The sequence below is a fragment of the Haliotis asinina genome, chromosome 8 (genome assembly GCF_037392515.1).
Source record: "Haliotis asinina isolate JCU_RB_2024 chromosome 8, JCU_Hal_asi_v2, whole genome shotgun sequence".
In the NCBI taxonomy this organism is placed as follows: domain Eukaryota; kingdom Metazoa; phylum Mollusca; class Gastropoda; order Lepetellida; family Haliotidae; genus Haliotis; species Haliotis asinina.
In genome coordinates this window covers 38,239,482-38,263,882 of record NC_090287.1, presented here as the reverse complement: position 1 = coordinate 38,263,882, position 24,401 = coordinate 38,239,482, and the positions used below count along the sequence as shown (strand labels likewise).

Here is a 24,401-nt window from a genome sequence, read left to right as displayed (position 1 = left end):
CAATGCATGGGGCAAAGCCACCGGCATACATGAGTACACCACAACATCCACCAATGCATCGTCCACCGCCACCCTCATACATGAGACACCACCATCACATCCACCAATTCATGGGGCACCGCCACCGGCATACATGAGTACACCACAACATCCACCAATGCATGGGGCACCAGCACCCTCATATATGAGACAGCACCATCATATCCACCAATGCATGGCGCACCGCCACTGACATATATGAGTACACAAAAACATCCACCAATGCATGGCACACCGCCACCGGCATACATGAGTAAACCACAAAATCCACCAATCCATGGCGCACCGCCACCAACATACATGACACACCACCATCACATACACCAATGCATGCGCACCGTCACACGCATACATGAGCTCACCAACACATCCACCAATGCATGGTGCACCGCCAAAGGCATACATGAGTACACCTCAAGATCCACCAAAGTATGGCGCACCGCCACCGGCATACGTGAGTACACCAAAACATCCACCAACGCATGGGGCACCACCACCGGCATAGATGAGTACACCACAACATCCACCAATGCATGGGGCACCACCACCGGCATACACGAGTACACCACAACATCCACCAATGCATCGTCCACCGCCACCGGCATATGTGAGACACCCACCATCACATCCACTAATTCATGGGGCACCAGCACCCTCATACAAGAGACACCACCATCATATCCACCAATGCATGGCGCACCGCCACCGTCATACTTGAGTACACCACAAAATCTACCAATGCATGGTGCAACGCCACCGGCATACATGAGTACAGCACAACATCCACCAATGCATGGTGCAACGCCACCGGCATACATGAGCACACCACAACATCCATCAATTCACAAGAATGACTGCATAGAAAATAAGTCACCCGAACCGTAATGTTGATAGAAAACGTGTTTAAAGTCGGAATGAAATCACATCTGATCTGAACGCCCCGTGGTACAACTTGTCGTGTATTTGAAAGGCATTAAATCTATCGCTTCTCCAGTAACTCTTAATTTGCTTTCCAGAAACCGCTGACACAAATTGCATAGTGTTATTTCCAAAACAGCCCCCGGTTCGGCTCGTGTTAAAGACGTCATTCATCCCGCCTTGCCTATTCCAATCTGTTTTTTTCGTCATCGATTCCATTCCGATAAACCAGTCTAACTTACTGAATGGTATAACAATGGTTCCTCCTTACACGTGTCTGAAATCACATTTAGTATCAATCTTGGGATAATGCAAACACGACTCAGTGAAGAATGGCCACCCCTACCTATCGATGAACGTTTGGATGATTCAGGTGATGTATTATACCATTATATGAAGTGATATATTATACCATTGTATGAGTGCCCATGTCAGATTGAGATTCATAATTTACCTTTACAGACAATCAGTCGTGCCTACAAAGACGAAAGTTGGCACAGGTGGATGACGAAACACTGATTATAATGTAGAATGTACAGAAAGTACCTTATTATTTAGCATCATTTCATTTCTGAGACAAGAAGCTTTATACAAATATTCACCTAAATTACACAACTGTTTTACATACATAAATTGAATGCGTTTATGCATTGTACTAATATGGTTTTATATGTTAGTAATATGGCATCTGTAGTAATATGGTTTTATGTACAGTTTTCTGTAATTAATAAAAAAACGACATACTAGTATAAAATGCAACTCGTCTTCAATGTCGTCTTCATAAAAAAACATAGTTTCTTTCTGTTATTTCAACATGCTGTTTCTATAGTTGAATTACGAGAGTTACGTCGGAATTTAGATAAATATTTCCCGAAGATGTGCGGGATAGCTTTACATAGGTAATACAGCACAACTGAGTACAAATATCAATAATATTTATATAAATTACACATTGTGATCAATTGGATAAATAACAACAATCTCTTGAGATGCTTGATCGAAACTTCGTATGTAAGAAGGTAGGTATGCAGGACATACTTCATCTCTATGTCATAATTCATTGATACCAATGTTAGATTAAATATTGTTCCCCTGATACGCCCAGCTATTAACACGACGGTTCTTTACTTCTCACAAAAGACATTCATAATAATTTCGAAGGATAAGATCATTTGTGTAAAGCAACTTGCACCAATACTTCATCATGTTAAATTGTCTCTGATATATGCGAGGGAGACGACCCAATTCTGCATAAGCCATAGAATTACATGTATAGTTTTTTTTACTTCAGTGGAGTAATTCAACAACGAATCTAACTGCTTTTGTGAACCATCAACTGATTCAGAAATTAGGACACGTCGTCTGCATATAGTAACAGAAAAATACTTAGGGATTTACATTGATAAGAAATTCAGTTATCTTAAAAAAGGGGGTCTCAAAATCACTGAGATAAAATGAAAATAGAATTGGAGACAAAACATCGCCTTGCATTAAATCCGATTTATTCTGAATAATTACCCATAATGGCCTCATTTAGAACGCAACGTTATAGAGGAGACGTGGCGTCCTTGCATTGCTCACGACATCACCTCACCATGACAAAGTAATATTTTCCCCTAGGTCATCGTATGAAAAATATGAACCCCGATATTTTCGACCTAGTAGTTAATATGGCTTCATGGGCCAATCTGGTAGAAATATGAATATTAATTCTTCTGCTGGAGTAGATCATCCGAGTATCCTTGGTGCTGTAAGTTGGAGACCCACTTGCTTTTAGCATTGTCCTTGTGATACTCCGTGGTGGGTGGGTGGTTCGAATGATTAACCATATTACACTAACCATGGCTTACAGCTCTGATGTCGTAGCCTCCCCAGTACTGAGTTTGTTTGACACTATCTTCAGTTAGTATGATGTCTTTAACTCATGAAAATGCCTTTACTACTCTGGTTTTCACAGGCCATTTTATGTGGTGGAGGTCTGTAAGCCTTTTCATGACATTTGGTTTGCTGGCCGACAGCATCTCAAAGTTAATCATGGATAGTTTTACTAATATCAATCTGATCACTGTCATTGTGACTTTTGTGTATTGCTAAAGGGTGTATATTTTTTGACATATATTTGCTTTTGAAAATAGTGAAAATGACCGTCATTTTGAATTGTCTTCTCGGCAGTTACATTACATAAAAATTAACACCGAATGTGTCCATTTACGGCCAATGTTGATACTTTTAATGTTTTTTGACACTTGTATCTTCTAGAATGGTGACTCGGGCACAAAACAGGTGATTTTGTATGGTCATGTCGTGATAATATAATGTTTTACAGCTTACTCTTTGAGACGAGATTTTGTTTCCTGTTTACCTCTAGAGTGACATGTTACATGGAATAATTTGATATTACCCAGAATTCAAAAATGGCTGCCAATATGGCCACCATTGTAGTTTTAGTGCCTATACAGAGCAGAGAACTAACAAACAATTCATTTTTGTGCGATGTGATCTAGTAATGTTGATAGGCTTTTGTATTGTAAGTTCTGGTTTGTAGACATTAGAATACCCCGTGTATTGATCTATTGTTTTAATGTTGGAGTTGTTTCGTGATGTGTTTCTGTGTTGGCGGTGTTTAGCAGTACATGGCAGTATATGGCTAAAAACAAGCACTCCTACAAGGCGATAAAGTCGTGCACATCCGATTTCCATGGACAAAAACAATTCTTCTCGAGTTCACAAGTTTCACAAACAAAACAGCAAAACAAACAAGTACAATTGGACCAGCTGTGCGGATTATGTTTTATTAATGTCATCATTCCCAACATGGATTTGAGATTTGAACAAGGTCAAAGGTAACTGAAGCCCGACACGTAAAACCAGAGATAAAAAAACATTTTTGAGAAAAAAAACCCTCTGGAACCGTGTTCCCTCAACGCATGCAACGTTACCTGTTCTACTGGAGGGTTTACAGTAGTAGACACGCAGAGTACATTGTCACAAAATATCCGAACAGTAAAACATCCACATGCTGCTCCAGAAGAATCCTTGATCCACTTCTGTCCACGGAATATCTTCTTGGCAGTCGTCCTGCCTCTGGGGGACTTCAGGGTCCATTTCCGCCCCCAGGACGATGGCATCCACGCTCCTGATAATAAAGGTAAACATATTTTACATCATTTGTACTGTGTGCATAAATGCAAAATATATGATTCCACGAGAACATATCTCAAACACGAAAATCAAGTTGTGACTTGACAGTAGACGTCATTGTACACAAGGAGGCACTTTATGTTTTCTTTAAAAGATCGTTTGGAAGAACACAGTGGCTTCTGCTAATATAGGTAAACAGTATTCTGTATCATAATTTATACTTCCAGCACATATCAAGACTGCATGAGTGTCGTTTTCACACTGCTTTTACCAGCATACCAGCTATATCACGGGGAGAAACAACAAATATCGGCTCCACACATCATTCAGATATGGAAAATCGAAATAGATTTGTTTGGAGCGTCATGAGCGAACGCTTTAACCATTCGGTTATTCGACGATCCCCTTACATTTAAATACAAAGCAAATATATCGGGACGTGAAAAACAATTTAATTTAAGTTTTAAACTGAAATAGTGAATACTTTACCAGCAGATGGCCAGTACACTGACTTTCAAAGTGACCATCCGGGACTTGCTTTGTCTCGAACTACCTACTGAAGGACGGAATGGTGGGTTAACACTAAGTTATACTATCTATAGATAGCATCGTACAGGGCATGCACGAAGGGGGCCCTATCTACACTAACCCCTAATCTACCAGTCAAGTGCAGTCAGCATTGGGTCTACTGGGGGGTGCTGAAAAGACTGGGGCCACAGAGTGTGCCAACCCTAACCTAGTTGGGTTGCTGTAACAACCATCCTGACTGTACAGTCAGGCCCTAGCACCGAACCTACTCCATGTACGCTCGGCAGGGGGCTACGCGGAGAGCAGACGCACAATGGAGCCACCATGAGACAAAAGCTCATCCCATCGGACCCTCGGAAAGTCAGTGTACTAAAGTCCAGGTGGAAGGGTTTAGAGTGACACAACACCAAATCCAGAGTGTGCCAGGGTTCCTGCGTCTGAAAGAAATGAGTCATGCATAAGCATCAGTAATCACATTTTTCGCGTTTGTAGATTGGATTAACAACAGCAAGTAAGTGTGGTTTTCTGCCGCTTTGCACAATTTTCCAGCGTTAAGTAGGCGTGGGGCATAGTATTTAAGTGAGGACTCGAACAATGGTACTGAACATGACGTGCCAACACTTGAACAACTAGGCTACACTACCACTCCCTTTACATGCAGAAACCAGTATCAACCTTTCCCATCTATACCTAAATAGCTGTGACTATGCTTGTCGTAAGAGGCGACTAACGGGATCGGGTGGTCAGACTCGCTGACTTCTTGGTTGAAACATGTCATCGGTTCCCATTTGCGCGGATCGATGCTCGTGTTGTTGATCACTGGATTGTCTTGTCCAGACTCGATTATTTACAGACCGTCACCTTAATGCTGAATATTGCTGAGTGCGGCGTAAAACTAAACTCACGCACTCCTAAATGGCTGTATACTATGAGAGAATTAGTGTGCACTATATATGAAACAAATATTTTCTTCCAAATAGAGTTGAAAACACCTGCCTGTCTGGTCCTCTGTCACCCTTCCGAAGAATCCATGGTTCACGTCTATCCATGGAATATCTTCTTGGCAGTCGTCCTGCCTCTGGGGGACTTCAGGGTCCATTTCCGCCCCCAGGACGATGGCATCCACGTTCCTAATAGTAACGATAACGAATAGGTTAATGTGTCACATCACTGATACTTACTACATAGATAATAAATATTAAAAGCATATGCTTTTTGGTCAGGAAAACGCTGTAACCTGAAATACAAGTTGTAACTTGCTCATGACGTCATTGTCAACAAGAATATATTGTATGTTGTCTTCAAAAGATAGTTTGGAGAACTTGCCTTCCTGGTAGTCTGGCGTCTTTGTGGTCTTTGTCCTGCCGCCAGAAGAGACCTTGATCCACTTCTGTCCACGGAATATCTTCTTGGCAGTCGTCCTGCCTCTGGGGGACTTCAGGGTCCATTTCCGCCCCCAGGACGATTGTATCCCTGCTCATAACAGTAAAGAGAATATAGTTTACATCGCTGGCATTTACTGTGTGCATAAATGCAACTTATATGCCTACACGTAAAATCTCAAGCATGAAACTCAAGTTGTAATTTTGCAGTAGACGTCATGATAAACAAGGATGCATTGCATGTTATGGTTTATTCAAAAGATTGTTTGAAAGGAACAGTTGCATGCGTAAGCAACGGTTCTACTTAAAAAGGCAAAGAACACTTTACATAATTTATGCTTCTCACACAGATTATGACTGCATGAGTGTCCTTTTGCCACGCTTTCAGCAATATACTAGCTATATCACGGTGAGAAACAACAAATAGATGCTTCACACATCATTCAGATGGGAAATCGAAATAGGTTGTTTGGAGCGTCATGAGCGAACGCTTTAACCATTCGGTTATTCGACGATCCCCTTACATTTAAATACAAAGCAAATATGTCGGGACGTGAAAAACAATTTAATTCAAGTTTTAAACTGAAATAGTGAATACTTTACCAGCAGGTGGCCAGTACACTGACTTTCAAAGTGACCATCCGGGACTTGCTTTGTCTCGAACTACCTATTGAAGGACGGAATGGTGGGTTAACACTAAGTTATACTATCTATAGATAGCATCGTACAGGGCATGCACGAAGGGGGCCCTATCTACACTAACCCCTAATCTACCAGTCAAGTGCAGTCAGCATTGGGTCTACTGGGGGTGCTGAAAAGACTGGGGCCACAGAGTGTGCCAACCCTAAACTAGTTGGGTTGCTGTAACAACCATCCTGACTGTACAGCCAGGCCCTAGCACCGAACCTACTCCATGTACGCTCGGCAGGGGGCTACGCGGAGAGCAGACGCACAATGGAGCCACCATGAGACAAAAGCTCATCCCATCGGACCCTCGGAAAGTCAGTGTACTAAAGTCCAGGTGGAAGGGTTTAGAGTGACACAACACCAAATCCAGAGTGTGCCAGGGTTCCTGCGTCTGAAAGAAATGAGTCATGCATAAGCATCAGTAATCACATTTCTCTCGGATGTAGATTGGATTAACAACAGCAAGTAAGTGTGGTTTTCTGCCGCTTTGGGCAATATCCCAACGACGGGCCTCATGCGTAGGCGTTGGGCATAGTATTTAAGTGAGGACTCGATCAATGGTACTGAACATGGCGTGCCAACACTTGAACAACTAGGCTACACTACCACTCCCTTTACATGCAGAAACCAGTATCAACCTTTCCCATCTATACCTAAATGGCTGTGTACTATGAGAGAATGAGTGTGCACTGTATATAAAACAAATATCCATGAAGATGCATATTTTCTTCCAAATAGATATGGAAACACCTACCTGTCTGGTCCTCTGTCGCCCTTCCGAAGAATCCTTGAAGTCGTCCTACCTCTACAGGATTTCAAGACTTTCTGTCCCCACGACGAATATTTCACATCACTATAGGTGGGTGCTCAAACTCCAAGCGGGCTTCAGTCGCTCGCTTCGGGTCGCGCGCTTACGCAACCTAATCCCAGTTGCCGAACCCGAAACAAAGGATTAGAGCTATTGAAAGCACCTCAATCACAAGTGTTTGCACAGAGGCATGTTTAATTATTTAGCGTGAGGCAAGTAAGACCTGGTAATATTCATTATTGAAACAAAACGAAAAAATATTCTTTCATTAATTACAGATTTATTTATGTAAGACAATATAACTAAAACATAATCAACGGCTAATACAATACAGGTATAACCCACTGTAAATTTATAATTACAAGTTAAACCCAAAGTGACAAAGGTGTATGGAACATTCAATGTAAACGAATTAAAACAAACTGTCGTCTGTGGGTGGGAATGTTGTAAATTGTGATGTGCTTATCACTGCTCATCGCTTTCGTGACTCACTCGTGTTATTCTGCGATTACAGTCCGTTTGCCGTGAAAGCGTACCGATGAATGTCTCTTTAAACAAAAACGTAAATCGAATAAAATGAAACTACGATGGCAAATTTCTTATAATTTTATACCTTGCCAATTGAACATTTAATTCTCAGAATTTTATTCAACTTAAGATGAAAGTTGTTAAACAAACGATCATAATTTCAAATCACTTTCTTTGTTTGTATTACAGGGGGTTTGGGGTGCACATTAAATAAAACGTCGAGAAGTTGGGTTGGTCTAAGTTAACGCTCATCACGTACCGCACGTGCACTTGTTTCACTGTTCTAACTGCTGCGCTTACCTCCTTGCAATATAAAACCAGTAATAACGGTTTGAATCTATAATCGTTTGTTAAACAACTTTTATCCTAAGTTTAATAAAATTCTAAAACTTAAATTTTCAGCTGCAAGATAAACTGACGTGGATTCGAAATATTAATTTCACTATGTCTGGTTTACGTTTTGTTTACAGTGAAAAAGTCATTTCAACATCGTACATCACAATACATGTAAATGAGACACCATCATAACATTCACCAATGCATGGTGCACCACAACCAGCATACATGAGTAAACCACAACATCCACCAATGCATGGGGCACTGCCACCGGCATACATGAGTACACCACAACATCCACCAATGCATCGGGGAAAAACATCGGCATAAATGAGTACACACAACATCCACCAATGCATGGGGCACCACCACCGGCACACCTGAGTACACCAAAACATCCTCCAATGCATGGCGCACAGCCGTCGGCATACATGAGTACAAAACAACATCCACCAATCCATGGTACACCACCACAGGCATACATGAGCACACCACAACATACACCAATACATGGGGCACCACCACTGACATACATGAGCCACCATCATCACATCCAGCAAAACATGGCGGACCGTCACCAGCATACATCAGTAGACGACAATATCTACCAATGTATGGGGCACCACCACCGGCATACATGAGTAAACCACAACATGCACCAATGCATGGTGTACTGCCACCGGCATACATGAGTACACCACAACATCCACCAATGCATGGGGCACTGCCACCGGCATACATGAGTACACCACAATATCGACCAATGTAGGGGGCACCGCCACCGGTATACATGAGTACACCACAACATCCACCACTGCATGGCGCACCGCCACTGGCATACATGAGCACACCACAACATTCGCCAATGCATGGCGCACTGCTACCTCCATACACGAGTACACCAAAACTCCCAGCAATGCATCAGAAACCACCAACGGCACACATTAGTACATAACAAAATCCACCAAAGCCTGGTGAACCACCACAGGCATACATGAGCACACCACAACATCCACCTACGCATGGTGCCCCACCAAAGGCATATGTGAGTACACCACAACATCCACCAATGCATGGTGCACCACCAAAGGCATACATGAGTACACCACAACATCCACCAATGCATGGGCACTGGCACCGGTATACCGCCATCAGTACACCACAACTTCAACCAATGCATGGGGCACCATAACCAGCATACATGAGTACAGTACAACATAAATCAATGAATGCGGCACCGTCACCGGCATACATGAGTACAACACAACATCCACCAAAGCATGGGGCACCGACAACAGCACACATGAGTACACTACAACATCCACCAATGCATGGTGCACTGCCACCGGGACACATGAGCACACCACAACATTCACCAATGCATGGGCACTGGCACAGGCATACATGAGTACACCACAACTTCCACCAATGCATGGTGCACCACAACCAGCATACAAGAGTACAGTACAACATAAATCAGTGAATAGGGCACCACCACCGGCATACATGAGTAAACCACAACATCCACCAATGCATGGCACACCGAAACCGACATACATGAGTACACCACAACATCCACCAATGCATGGCGCATCGCCACCGACATACCTGAGTACACCACAACATCCACCAATGCATGGCGCATCGCCACCGACATACATGAGTACACCACAACATCCACCAATGCATGGCGCATCGCCACCGACATACATGAGTACACCACAACATCCACAAATGCATGGCAAACCGAACTCGGCATACATGAGTGCACCACAACATTCACCAATACATGGGGCACCACCACAGGCATACATAAGACCTAACCATCACATCCACCAATGCATTAGGCACCACAACCGGCATACATGAGTACATAACAACATCCACCAAAGCATCGTGTACCGCCCCCGGCATACATGAGCACACTACAACATCCACCAATGCATGGGACACCACCGCCGACATACAAGAGTACACCACAACATACACCACATCATGGTGCACCGTCACCGGCATACATCAGTACACCACAACATCCACAACTGCATGGGACACCACCGCCGGCATACATGAGTACACAACAACATCCACCAATGCATGGCGCATCACCACATTCATACGTGAGTACATAACAACAGCCACCAATGCATGGAGCACCACCACCCTCATACGTGAGACATCACCATCACATCCACCAATGCATGGGGCAAAGCCACCGACAAACAAGAGTACACCACAACATCCTCCAATGCATTGCGCACCGCCACCAAAATACATGAGTACACCACAACATGTACCAATACATCGTGTACGGCCACCGGCACACATGACTACACCACAACATCCCCCAATGCATGGGGCACCACCACAGACATACATAAACCACTAAAATTACATCCACCAATGGACGGCACACCGCCACAGGAATATATGAGTACACAACAACATCCACAAATCCATGGGGCACAACCACCCTCACACGTATACATGAGACACAACAATCACATCTACCAATGCATGGGGCACCGCCACTGGCATACATGAGCACACCACAACATCCACCAATGCATTGGGCACCACCACGGGCATACATGAGTACATAACAACATCCACCAAAGCATCGTGTACCGCCACCGGTATACATGAGCACACTACAACATCCACCAATGCATGGGGCACCGCCAACGGCATACATGAGAACACCACAACATGCACCAATGCATCTGGCACCACCACAGGCATATATGAGTATATAACAACACCCCCACCTTCATACATGAGACACCACCATCACATCCACCAATGCATGGCGCACCGCCACCGACATACAAGAGTACACCACAACATCCTCGAATGCACGGTGCACCGCCACCGACATACATGAGTACACCACAACATGTACCAATACATCGTGTACGGCAACCAGCACACATGAGCACACCACAACACCCACCAATGCATGGGGCACCAACATAGGCATACATGGGTACACCACAACACCCACCAATGCATGGTGCACCGCCAAAGGCATACGTGAGTACACCACAACATCCACCAATGCATGGGGCACTGCCACCGGCATACATGAGAACACCACAACATCCACCAATGCATGGTGCACCGCCAGAGACATACGTGAGTACACCACAACATCCACAAGTGCATGGGGCACCACCACCCTAATACGTATACATGAGAAACAACCATCACATCCACCAATGCATGGGGCACCGCCACTGGCATACATGAGCACACCACAACATCCACCAATGCATTGGGCACCACCACGGACATACATGAGTACATAACAACATCCACCAAAACATCGTGTACCGCCACTGGCATACATGAGCACACTACAACATCCACCAATGAATGGGGCACCGCCAACGGCATACATGAGAACACCACAACATCCACCAATGCATGGGGCACCACCGCAGGCACACATGAATACACCACAACATCCACTAATGCATGGGGCACCAACACAGGCATACATAAGCCACCACCATCACATCCACCGATGCATGGTGCACCGCTAGCGGCATATATGAGCACACCACAACATCCACCAATGCATGGGGCACCACCACTGGCATACATGAGTACACCACAACATCCACCAATGCATGTTGCACCCCCACCCTCATACATAAGCCACCACCATCACATCCTGCAATGCATGGTGCACCTCTAACGGCATATATGAGCACACCACAACATCCTCCAATCCATGGAGCACTACCATCGGCCTACTGAGGCACCACCATCACATCCACTACTGTATGGTCCACTGCCACAGGCATACATGAGTACACCACAACATCCACCAATGCATGGGGAACAACCACAGGCATACATAAGCCACCACGATCACATCCAGCAATGGATGAAGCACCGCCAAAGGCATATATGAGTACATAACAACATCCACCAATGCATGGTGCAGCACCGCAGGCACATATGAGCACACCACAACACCCACCAATGCATTGGGCACCACCACACCCATACATGAGACACTACCATCACATCCACCAATGCATGGCGCACCACCACCGGCATACAGGAGTACACAACAACATCCACCGATGCATCGTGCACCGCCACTGACATACATCAGTACACCACAACATGCACCAATGCATGGGGCACCACCACCGGCATACATGAGACACCACCATCACATCCACCAATGCACTGGGCACCGCCACCGGCATATATGAGTACACCACAACATCCAGCAATGCACTGTCCACAGCCACATGAGGATACCAGAACATCCACCAATGCATGGGGCACCACCACTCTTATACAAGAGACATTACCATCACATCCACCAATGTATGGCACACTGCCACTGGCAACCATGAGCACACCACAACATCCTCCAATGCTTGGCGCACCGCCACAGGCAGACATGAATACACCGCAACATCCACCAATGCATGGTGCACCACCTAGTGCATACATGAGACATCACCATCACATCCACCAATGCATAGCACAACACCACCGGCATACATGAGTACACCACAACATCCACCAATGCATGGGGCACCAACACAGGCATACATGAGCCACCACCATCTCATCCAGCAATGCATGGTGCACCGCCACCGGCATATATGAGTACACCACAACATCCACCAATGCATAGCGCACCACCATCGGCATACATGAGTACACCACAACATCCACCAATGCATGGGGCACCAACACAGGCATACATGAGCCACCACCATCTCATCCAGCAATGCATGGTGCACCGCCACCGACATACAGGAGTACACCACAACATCCACCTATGCATGGCGCACCGTCACCATCTTACATCACTGGAAAAAATGTTCAACTTTACAAGCTTGTAAATCTTTTGTAAAGATGATGTTTACAAGACATTTACAATTTTGGGAAGATGATCGTTTAGAAGACATTTGCAATTTGTAAAGATCCACAAGGGGAGATAACTGGTGGGTGGTGGTACAACGGTTTGCAAGGCCTCAAATTCACACCTAATAAATCCCATAGGCTAATTACAGTCTGACCCCTCGACATAATTAATGAGGTAATTGGGGCGTGAAATAAGAGTGGGACAGACCACTGTTCAGTGGACAGGGGTCACTCTGTTAGTGGTAGGATGCTGATGCTCTTACTACAGTGTTCGGTGGAGTGAAGATGCATGGGTGTGTCTTTCACTATGCGCAAGCTGTTTAGAAAAGAATTCCGACTCAGTATCCCACTTACTTTGTGTTTGAGAACAGTGAATAACAATAACCATAAACAATATCACCTTGTCACCTCTGATAATATGCTAAATGATAGAGATTGTGTTGTGATAACATAACACATGACAGTATATGTTGCTATGAATCATGTGGTCGATCCAGCTTTTACCAATAGTACCAGTGATACAGATGGGATAGGTCACCTTTTGAAATATTTCACAATCATATTTGATTTTTGTTGTTTCTGTTGATTCTTCCTTTCTGTGGTCAGCCAAGCAACAATCCACCACAATCCCATAAAATCATTGAGGCAAGAAGTCCCATAAGCCAACTGAAGAATTTTAGGCTTCGTGCGACTACACCTGCTGCACATGGGCTAGTTGCAGTTAACACATACTGCTATATTTAATATAACTAAACAATAACCTTCAGGAATGGAAGTCCATGACAGAAATGTGCCCTGGACAAATAACAGGTTGGAGGTTGGCATGGGAGGTTAAAGTAACTTGTTGGAAAAGCCCATCCCAACGTTTTCGAGATGATAAATTTCATGTTGGACTGGAGACGCAAATTAATAAACTGAACATGGTGCAACATAGTGCTGGCCAGACACTGCTCCCAAAGAAAATGAAACATCAAGACCTCCAGAGAGAACTGCCCACCCTGGAACATAGGGCATTATTGATATGTTGTATTATTTTGATAGGTTATCTCATGCACCGAAACTTTCTAAAAGGTCACATGAAAAAGGAAAACATGACTTTGCAGATTCTGATACCTTTTGGTATGCAGTTACCGAAACAAATCATAAAAAATGCCAATTCAACCTATAAAGAAAAAAAACGCGATGGAAAAACACCTCGAATTCGGAGTTCAAGCGATTCACTAAATTTCCCCCAGCGCTGGGGGAAAAAGGAGTATGAGATCGTGAGCAGTAGTCTAATCTTCGTTGTGTACACAAACAAGTAAATGATCTACTCGTTACATAAAAAACATGTTGATTGTAAGAAGAAGCCTCTATCACAGAGAAAGCTTAATGTCTGGTTTATTGACACCTATATGTATGGCTGCCTGTCTGCTAAAGACAATATGCAATACACAGCTTCAATCATTGACCACATGCAATTTAAACTTAACACCTATCAGGCTATACGCCATAAACAAAATAAATTGATTGATGACTTATGCATCCGAGTCCTGTCTCAGCCACATTAAGCAGATGTGATACTTGTACATATGACATGATTTTATGTCTATGGGTTGCAAAGAAACTACATCCGTTTTTCTCGGATGACTGGATCTCACGGAAACTGGTGCAAACGCTTTTCAGTTTCAAGTCCTGCTTTGTACTTGGACGAATTACAGTTTCCAGTCGTTCACCATCTCTACTGAGATGATTTTTGATAGGATCGAACGCAAATTCAGAGATGGGTTTACAAAACCCAACATCTCTACATACATTCTTTATGGATAACAACATAGTGTATATGATTTTGTTTGGCAACGGTATATCAATCCATAGTGAAACGACGCATCATATACAATACAAAAAGTTGCTATCCATAAAGAATCTTTCTTTCTTGTGACTCGCCATACTTCTAAAATGCCCATCAAACACATCATATTTCTGAACACACTATTTGCCTCACCTTATGAGCCCTCGGCGTATCAGCAAACGAAGCAGACAATCGGTAGCCGTCGTTACCCTTGAGTGCACATGCACCATCTATGACTGGGTTTGGTCTCCCGCGGGCTTCGTTACGAGGGACGAAAGTCCAAGTACAACCAAGGATACTCTACAATACTCTATATAGGCTCCCTCGTACAACATATTGCACTTCTGAATCGCGATTGTATGCTTGTAATTTTATTATTTTCTTACAAACAGCAGAACTGATATAATGGAATATATGTTACTAATACTTATAGTGGTGGAATATTTGACATGTTGATATTTCATATGTTTGGGTTTTTTTTTATCTCGTGATCAACAGTGGTAACGCCAAATACTAGTAAGTTCTTAACCACCCTGTGCCTGTTAAAACACAGAATGGCCTTCGTTCGACTTTGTGCATTGTCGGTTTATTCACATGGCATAGGAACCATATTTGAGGTGTGGCGAGTCACACTGCTTCCATTTCCCTCGCTACTCTGCTACATCTTTATTGGATAAAAAATTGGATAAAAAAACATTTTGAAATTGTTTCTGAGGAGTTGTAGGCTGGTTTGACATCTTGCAGTGTCATCATCGCGATAATGCGCCGAGGAGTGGGTTGTTTAGGTGGTGAAAGTTGTAATGTGCTGAATTTGGTTTATAACGCATGAACAAGGAATTTAGCATATCATAACATTGAAATAAATTTGATGTTCGCTTGATAGTGCTCCATGGTCAATACTGCACTGTTGATGGAAATGGTATTCTTTAATGCGGAATTTGTTTCACGTTTATAATACTCCCGTCTTTCATGCAAATTAAATTATCCCAAAACAAAGAGACAGTGTCAAGCTTACACTAGATGTTTATTTACAGATTATAACAAGAGGAAGATTAAATTTCGTACAAAAACATTCCATTTACAAATTTACGGAAAATATGTTACACATTATTATCAAATATACAATCAAAAACAATGGGGTAGCATTGTAGTTGTGCATTCTTTAATACTTGTTCATATTTTGCTTTCTTATGGCTGGGGAGGTCTGCCTGTTGCATCCCTTCGTCACCAAACACATGCACCCGATTCAAACGGTTGAACAAAATCGCCCATGAACATCACATTTTGTTACATAATTTTACTGTTTGGAGCTCAAGAAATGAGCATTCTTATTTACTAGTATATGACAGTGGGTTGTGCTCATTTTTTGTTGTGCACTGAGGCATATAGGACAGAGCATTAAGCAGAACTGCAATACCTTGAAACTCAGCGTGCGAAATAACAGGGAGAGCTGCCTTAGCGTCCTTATTCTGTCCTGTTTCCAACCTAAAAAAATACAATTCTAAATTTATTGTCAGCACAATGAAGATAAATTCATGTCGAGGTTATTGTAGAAACACCTGAAGTTTTACTTGTTGAATGGTTTAATGTATTGAAACTCTTGCAGTTACTGTATTTAAATCATATTAAAGTATATTCTTACGTCTGTTGTGGATTTAGGGTCATTCCTTCTACAGACTCAGCATTCCGTAGAGCCTGCCTCACAGTTGTCTGTGAAAGTAAATTCATGGGGAAAATGCAGTTAGCATTTTGAAAAACCTAAGAAAATGACTAGCAGGTATTACAACTAAAGTCTTAAATAAAGTCGAATTACTGCTAATACAACATCGTATAAGAATATCTTGTCTGAAAACGTTACAAACATTTACAAAGGAATAAACAATCAATTTAGTTTTTAAAATATATTTGTGTTAAATTTGATTTTGAAATGCCTTAGCGATTTTGAAAAGGATATATCTATTAAAGTCACTAGTCCATCCATATAATGACGTGTAATATGGGACCCCAAAATACGTATATGCATAAATAATGGGATTAGTCTGTATTGCTCCGTCATTGTTGTTTTTGATGAAACCTATCTCTTAAAACATAAAACAGAACATTTTACATCTGTAAGAATATGTCCAAAACCAGTCTTATACTGATTATACATTATTACTGAAATTACATGCAACAGGTAATCCTTCAGCTCAACCACAAAAAAACAGCTGGTGTTACCTGGAGAATATATCCCCCCCCCCCCCCCCCCCCCCCCATAGCCTGATTAAGTCCCAGGAAGGATATTTGGGTTAAACATATTTTTATTCAGAAAACTGAATTTGGAACAATGCTGAATTGCATGCAACTGTAATAATAAACACCATCAAGACCATAATGACTGACAGCTGTTAAGCTTCGTTTTAACTTAGATTTCAATTTACGATGCCTTATTCAAATTTATCAAATCTTTTACTCAGAGTAATAAAGTTATGTAATGATTGTAGAATTTTCTGATTTGTGTGGCCACTTTCTGATTGGCTTCCATTCAAAACTGCGTGCAGGGAAAAACCGTTGTTATAGAAATACATTTGACGTCTGATTAATTCGTATTTTTTACAGCAAAATATGTAATGAAGGACATCTTCGTTATGGTAGCCGCAACTGCATTGGGCGTTATCAAAGATATGTCTATTTACTCTATCTGCGTTTAGGTCACTTATCCCGAGCTTGAGGCGACAATGTATTATTTGACAGAATCGATTTCCGTAGTATACATCATAGATGTGTGAGCTGGAGTGCTGGAGATTTCTTTTGAACTCTCCCAGCGAAGGAGAGTTTGCAAGTTTTACGCTCAGAGTGTTCCAAACTCTAACTGTATCTGGGAGAAAGGAGCGCGAATACAGTTGCGTCCTGCACATTAAAGTATTTAATCGCTTACTATTTCTAAGGTTGTAATTGCTATTTTCTGAGACAGCGGGTGGGATAAGGTTACTTAAGTAGTCAGGAACCATGTTGTTGCACATTTTGTAGAATGGTACCAATTTAGCGTTCTTTCTTCTTTCTTTAAGTGACTTTATATTAGTTTCATTGTATAATTTTTGGTGGCTCGTTCCTCGGACTGCGCCACATATTGTGAGCAGTGCGTCAAGGTGGAGATTTTCGAGACAAAGTGACTCTTCTAGAGTGCAGTTATCCCAGATATGACTACAATATTCGAAATTAGGTAAAATGAAAGATTTGTACATCAGCTCTAAAGTTTTCCTATTTAAACGATATTTGAAGCTTCTCAGGCAATTTATCATCGGACTTACTTTCTTAACAATTTCATTAATATAAGTACTCCACGAGCAATCGTCCTGAAATGTTAGTCCGAGATGCTTATGATTTTTCACTTCTTGAACGGGCATGTCATTCATGTATAGGGTAGGCTTGGGACTAGTATTAAGTTTACGAGTGAAGAGTACGGTTTCCGTTTTATTTGGATTAAAATTTACTTGCCATGTATTGGCCCAGTTAGATATTCTGTTAAGATCACTATTTAGACTGTCCGCTGCTATCGTGTGGTCATCGACTATTACATAAATTGACGTGTCGTCCGCGAATAAGCGTACATTACAATCAATTCCTTCAACAATATCATTTATATAAATTATAAAAAGTAAAGGTCCAAGAACAGATCCTTGAGGTACGCCAGCTGAAACGGGTTTGCTATCGGATTTATATCCGTTTATAACAACCTTTTGGGTTCGATTTTCTAGATAACTTTCAAACCATCTTAAGAGGGAACCATTAATACCGTATTTGTTCAGCTTAAAAATGATACCTTCATGCCAAACCTTATCAAACGCTTTGCTAATGTCGCAAAATACTGCTCGGATTTCTTTTCCTTGATCAAGTGCTTTGGCAATAAAATCATATAAATAAGTTAACTGATTAGTAGTTGAGTCGCCTGGCATGAAGCCAGACTGAAGAATTGATAATATTCCATTATCTCTTAAGTAATTAAATACATGTTTGAAAACACATTTTTCGAAAATTTTGGCTACACAACTTGTTAAAGCAATAGGACGGTAGTTAGAACATTCGTTTTTACTTCCTTTTTTATGAAGAGGTGTGACTAGAGCTTCTTTCCAGAGTGAAGGATACCTGGAAGTTTGAAGAGACAAGTTAAATAGTTGTGACAATAATGGAGATATCTTAGCGCCTACGAGTTTAAGTAGTCTGTTGCCTATTCCATCTGGACCAGTAGCTTTTGTTATATCAACAGATAGAATAATATCTTTTACCTCTTCTGGGCTGATATCAATATTTGACAAAGAGTGTAAGCTATATTCGGAGCTCATTGTTGGTAGCTGCAGATTTGGATTTGCAATTCTTGATTGGTCTGCAAAATAATTATTTAGTACATTTGCGATGTCATTAGGGTTTTCATACATTACATCCTGAGACATAATTGGTGGAGAAAGTGTAGGAAGAGTTGGTTGTTTTCATATAATGTTTAACAAGTCGCCACCACATTTTGGTACCTTGTTGACTGTTTAGTTGGTTATCGATTTTCTTAAAATGTTCTTTTTTGGTTGTACGTAATAATGATGTTACCTTATTTCTCATAGATCTAAAGTTTGCCCAATCCGAAAATCTGTGCGTAAAATCCATGGGTACGTTAGATGTAAAGGATCTTGAGGCGATATGGGTCCAAATCAAATGCAAAACTAGAACGTATTTCATCGGAACATTTTATCGCACCGATCAGAGTGAACATTATTGGAACTTAATTGAACAATCAATTAGTATGGCGGTCGATTTGAACCTCTTTACCGTTATAGCTGGCGATTTCAACATCGATTTATTAAATACTAATAAAACTAAGATTGAAATGTTACAACAAACGTTCGGCCTCAAACAAATTATCAACGAAGCCACAAGGTATACCCCACATTCTAGAACTTAAATTGATTTGATTTTTGTTTCTAGTGACCACAACGTTCTAAGTGCGGGGTCCTGGAAACCGTATGCAGCGATCACTGCCCGATATATCTTGAATTGTGTGACAAACTTAGCCCCAAAACAACTTATAACTTTAAGAGGAGAATCTACGACTATAAGTCAGCAGACATTGATGGTATCAACATAAGTTTAGAAGATATAAGCTCTGAGCTATTGTCTACAGGAAATATAAACGTAGCAACGGAATTGTTAACAGAAAAACTTTTATCGATCCTTAATGCCAATATACCAAATAAAACAGTAACTATCAGACCCAAGGATCCTCTGTGGATGAACAACCAAATACGTTATCTCATGCGCAAACGTAATCGTATGCACAAGATCGCTAAATCTCGTAACAGGGAGGATATTTATGACATGTAATAAACCTTTGATCAGCCAGTTAGTCGGGCTGTTGTTCTCATATCGTGATTCAATATACTAAACACTTACTGAATGGCAGGGATACTCTACGACTCTGTATACTGAGCTCCCTGCTAAATGATATGGTAGTCTTGAGTGTAAGATTTCTCAACAACCATGCTGCTGAAGGAACACATGGCATCATCAGGGTTGCCTTACTGATTTTACAAATAATATACTTGCATCATCTGCAATATACTCACCTGAGCTGAATGTGCCCTCTGAAGAAATATCGCTGACAGACATTCTGAACGGTTTGTAGATGTAAAGTCTCATATTCACGATAGCAAAAATGTCCGTATGTTGGTGTGCAATGATCAACTGCATTTTCCCATCGGGTGTTCATATATGTATTTACATCTCAAAAGGTCATCAAATCACTTTGAGTTACTCTTCCTCTCTGTAACTTCTCCAACCAGAAATACAATGGACAGTGCACGTGTACACAACGGTTTGTGAAACATGTAAATAAAGGTATGTCACTTTAATATGAATTTTACCAATTGACCATGTTGTTGAAATAGACTATTGTTCATCAAGACTAAGCGTTATCAAAACACTAGTGGTATCCTCTTTGGACTGAAGTTGTTTATTTTAAGAGTAAGAGAATTATAAGGCATGCTCAACTGGGTTTGCTCGTTTAATTAATCCCACACAGCCATCACCAGCAGAGGGAATGATTTACACATCTCATTTTTGTGCTTAATTATTGTGTTTGTTTTTTATTGGTAAAAAATGGCATGGGATTGTGAACAGCTTTACAGTTTATATCGACACCGGTACCATGCAACATACAATACAAAATTTAAATGCAGCATGTGTTGTCACATATGTATATAAATTTGAATAACAAACATGGGTAAAGCTTGAAGACAATCTTATATGGAAATAGTGAATTATCTGATCTTATAATAATCTGTCCATCTTAAGATCTGCCTAACTCTTCGTCACTGCTTCTTTTAGATTTGATACTATATATGATTGAAGAATTAACCTCGTGGTTTGTCATATGCTAATCTTGTATTAGAACTTTGGTTTATTTACCTTTGTAAAGTGCATTCCACACATACAAACTAATTGTATCAATATAGAACATTTACGAGAATGTTATTGGTAAGATAATTATTTTTGGTGTCTTGATGGTAAAATTGTGGATGCTCACCCAAGTAACCATAGACTTAAGACATAACAGAGTATGGAAAAGTTTTTTCCCATCTTGTTGGGTCAGTTGTGTATGAAGTGAACTATCACTGTTGACACTGATGCTGTATGATTGTGTAGCACTTTAAGAATTTCTTATATTCACGAAAGTCACCAAATGCAAAGCAGATTGTACAGTTATGTTTTATGTATGAATAATAGATTAAAAATTTATGTACGCCGAACATACACAAACAAATGATAGACCGGCACTCACCATTTAAATATTCTGTAATATAATTCTTGTAAATGATTATATAAATCTTGTTACACAATGATTTTTATTAATTCATTTGACTACTTGCTCCAATCCACACGTACTGACATCACAACCAATTATCTATTGACATGTTTATGAGATTTCTTGAATACGCCCATTGCATATCACCGTTAATGAGCACCAACATAAAAGGTCTAGTGACAGGTGTTATTTAGAGAATGCATATAGTTCCCATGGAGTAGAGTGGTAAAATCATCGGAATGAGCTTGGGATGATGATCTCGAACAAAGGCAAGACATCTGTTTTAACAGGCACAAGTATTTGGTATATGGATCAATGTTGGCCGTACATATGAACTTTCATGTTTTCACGCACCAGACGCAGTTGCATTGCTATAAAGCACAAATGGACTACACAAAATATGGCTTCTTCCTTCAGTTTTCATGAATAAATATGTCACATGCAAGATCCATTATGCACATCAACAGTAAGAAATCTAACAGAACAAAAGAAATAATAAATAAGTAAGTTTAAAGAGTCATGGGGATTCTTGAGAAATGGCAAAATTGAAAGAAGCAGCGGTAAAATTCTTCCCAAATTTCCAAACATTTACAAGCCTAGTACACATCACCTTTACAATCGTTGTAAATATGACATCTAAATTTTGTAAATTTTTCTAAATCAACATTTTTTTTCTTCTGCATCAGTACACCATAACATCCACTAATGCATCTAGCACCAGCACCCTCATACATGAGACACACCCATCACATCCACCAATGCATGGCACACCGCCACCGGCATACATGAGTACACCGCAACATGCACCAATGCATGGGGCACCAGCACCCTGATACATGAGACACCACCATCATATCCACCAATGCACGGGACACCGCCACCGACATACATGAGTACACCACAACATGCACCAATGCATAGGGCACCACCACCGGCATACATAAGCCACCACCATCACATCCACCAATGCATATCGCACCACCAACGACATACATGAGTACACCACAACATCCACCAATGCATCGTCCACCGCCAGCAGCATACATGAGCACACCACAACATCCACCAATGCATGGGGCACCGCCACAGGCATACATTAGCACACCACAACATCCACCAATGTATGACACACCACCACTGGCATACATGAGGACACCACAACATCCACCAATGCATCGTCCACAGCCACCAGCACACATGAGACACAACCATCACATCCACTAATGCATAGGGCACCATCACCCTCATACATGAGACACCACCATCATATCCACCAATGCATGGCACACCGCCACAGGCATAAGTGAGTACACCACAACATCAACCAATGCATGGAACACTGCCACCGGCATACATGAGTAAACCACAACATCCACCAATCCATGGTGCACCGCCACCAACATACATGACACACCACCATCACATCCACCAATGCATGGTGGACTGCCAAGAGTATAGATGAGGACACCACAACATCCACCAATGCATGGCACACCGCCACCGACACACATGAGTACACCACAACATCCACCAATGCATTGTGCACTGCCACCGGCTTGCATGAGTAAACCACAACATCAACCAATGCATGGGGCACCGGCACCCTGATACATGAGACACCACCATCACATCAACCAATGCATGGGACACCGCGACCGACATACATGATTACACAACAAAATACACCAATGGATCGTGCACCGCCACCGGCATACATGAATACACCACAACATCCACCAATGCATGGGGCACCACCACCGGCATACATAAGCCACCACCATCACATCCACCAATGCATAGCGCACCGCCAACGGCATACATGAGTACACCACAACATCCACCAATGCATGGGGCAAAGCCACCGGCATACATGATTACACCACAACATGCACCAATGCATGGTTCACCAGCACCCTGATACATGAGACACCACCATCACATCCACCAAAGCATGGGACAACGCGACCGACATACATGAGTACACCACAACATCCACCAATGCATGGTGCACCGCCACTGGCATACGTGAGTACACCACAACATCCAGAAATGCATGGGGCACCAACACCCTCACACATGAGACACCACCATCACATCAACCAATGCATGGCGCACCTCCAACGGCATTCATGAGTACACCACAACATCCACCAATGCATCGTGCACCGCCAGCAGCATACATGAGCACACCACAAAATTCTCCAATGTATGACGCACCACCACTGGCATACATGAGGACACCACAACATCCACCAATACATCGTTCACCGCCACCAGCATACATGAGACACCACCATCACATCCACTAATTCATGGGGCACCACCACCCTCATACATGAGACAGCACCATCATATCCACCAATGCATGGTGCACCGCCACTGGCATACGTGAGTACACCACAACATCCACCAATCCATGGGGCACCACCACCCTCATACATGAGACACCACCATCACATCAACCAATGCATGGCGTAC

The 24,401-nt window shown here is 42.0% G+C and overlaps 1 protein-coding gene and 1 pseudogene across 1 annotated transcript; one reads left to right on the top strand and one right to left on the bottom strand.

The window, feature by feature from the left end:
* Positions 1-24,401, top strand: part of LOC137295261 (galactosylgalactosylxylosylprotein 3-beta-glucuronosyltransferase 1-like) — a 128,877-nt pseudogene that overhangs the window by 13,711 nt on the left and 90,765 nt on the right.
* Positions 3,719-15,328, bottom strand: LOC137294985 (uncharacterized). Its single transcript, XM_067826221.1, has 7 exons — positions 15,248-15,328; positions 7,450-7,615; positions 6,612-7,086; positions 5,953-6,099; positions 5,623-5,756; positions 4,588-5,063; positions 3,719-4,093 (listed from the first exon to the last, which is right to left on the bottom strand). Exons 3-6 carry the CDS (start codon positions 6,647-6,649, stop codon positions 5,017-5,019), a joined length of 366 nt encoding a protein of 121 aa, XP_067682322.1. The 5' UTR covers positions 6,650-7,086; positions 7,450-7,615; positions 15,248-15,328; the 3' UTR covers positions 3,719-4,093; positions 4,588-5,016.

Coding starts and splice junctions, on each gene's coding strand:
- LOC137294985 (XM_067826221.1), bottom strand. CDS start 6,649: ATGGTCACTTTGAAAGTCAGTGTACTGGCCACCTGCTG. Junction 5,757..5,952: donor GACGCCAGACTACCAGGAAG/GCAAGTTCTCCA, acceptor CGTTACTATTAG/GAACGTGGATGCCATCGTCC. Junction 5,064..5,622: donor GGTGACAGAGGACCAGACAG/GCAGGTGTTTTC, acceptor CATTTCTTTCAG/ACGCAGGAACCCTGGCACAC.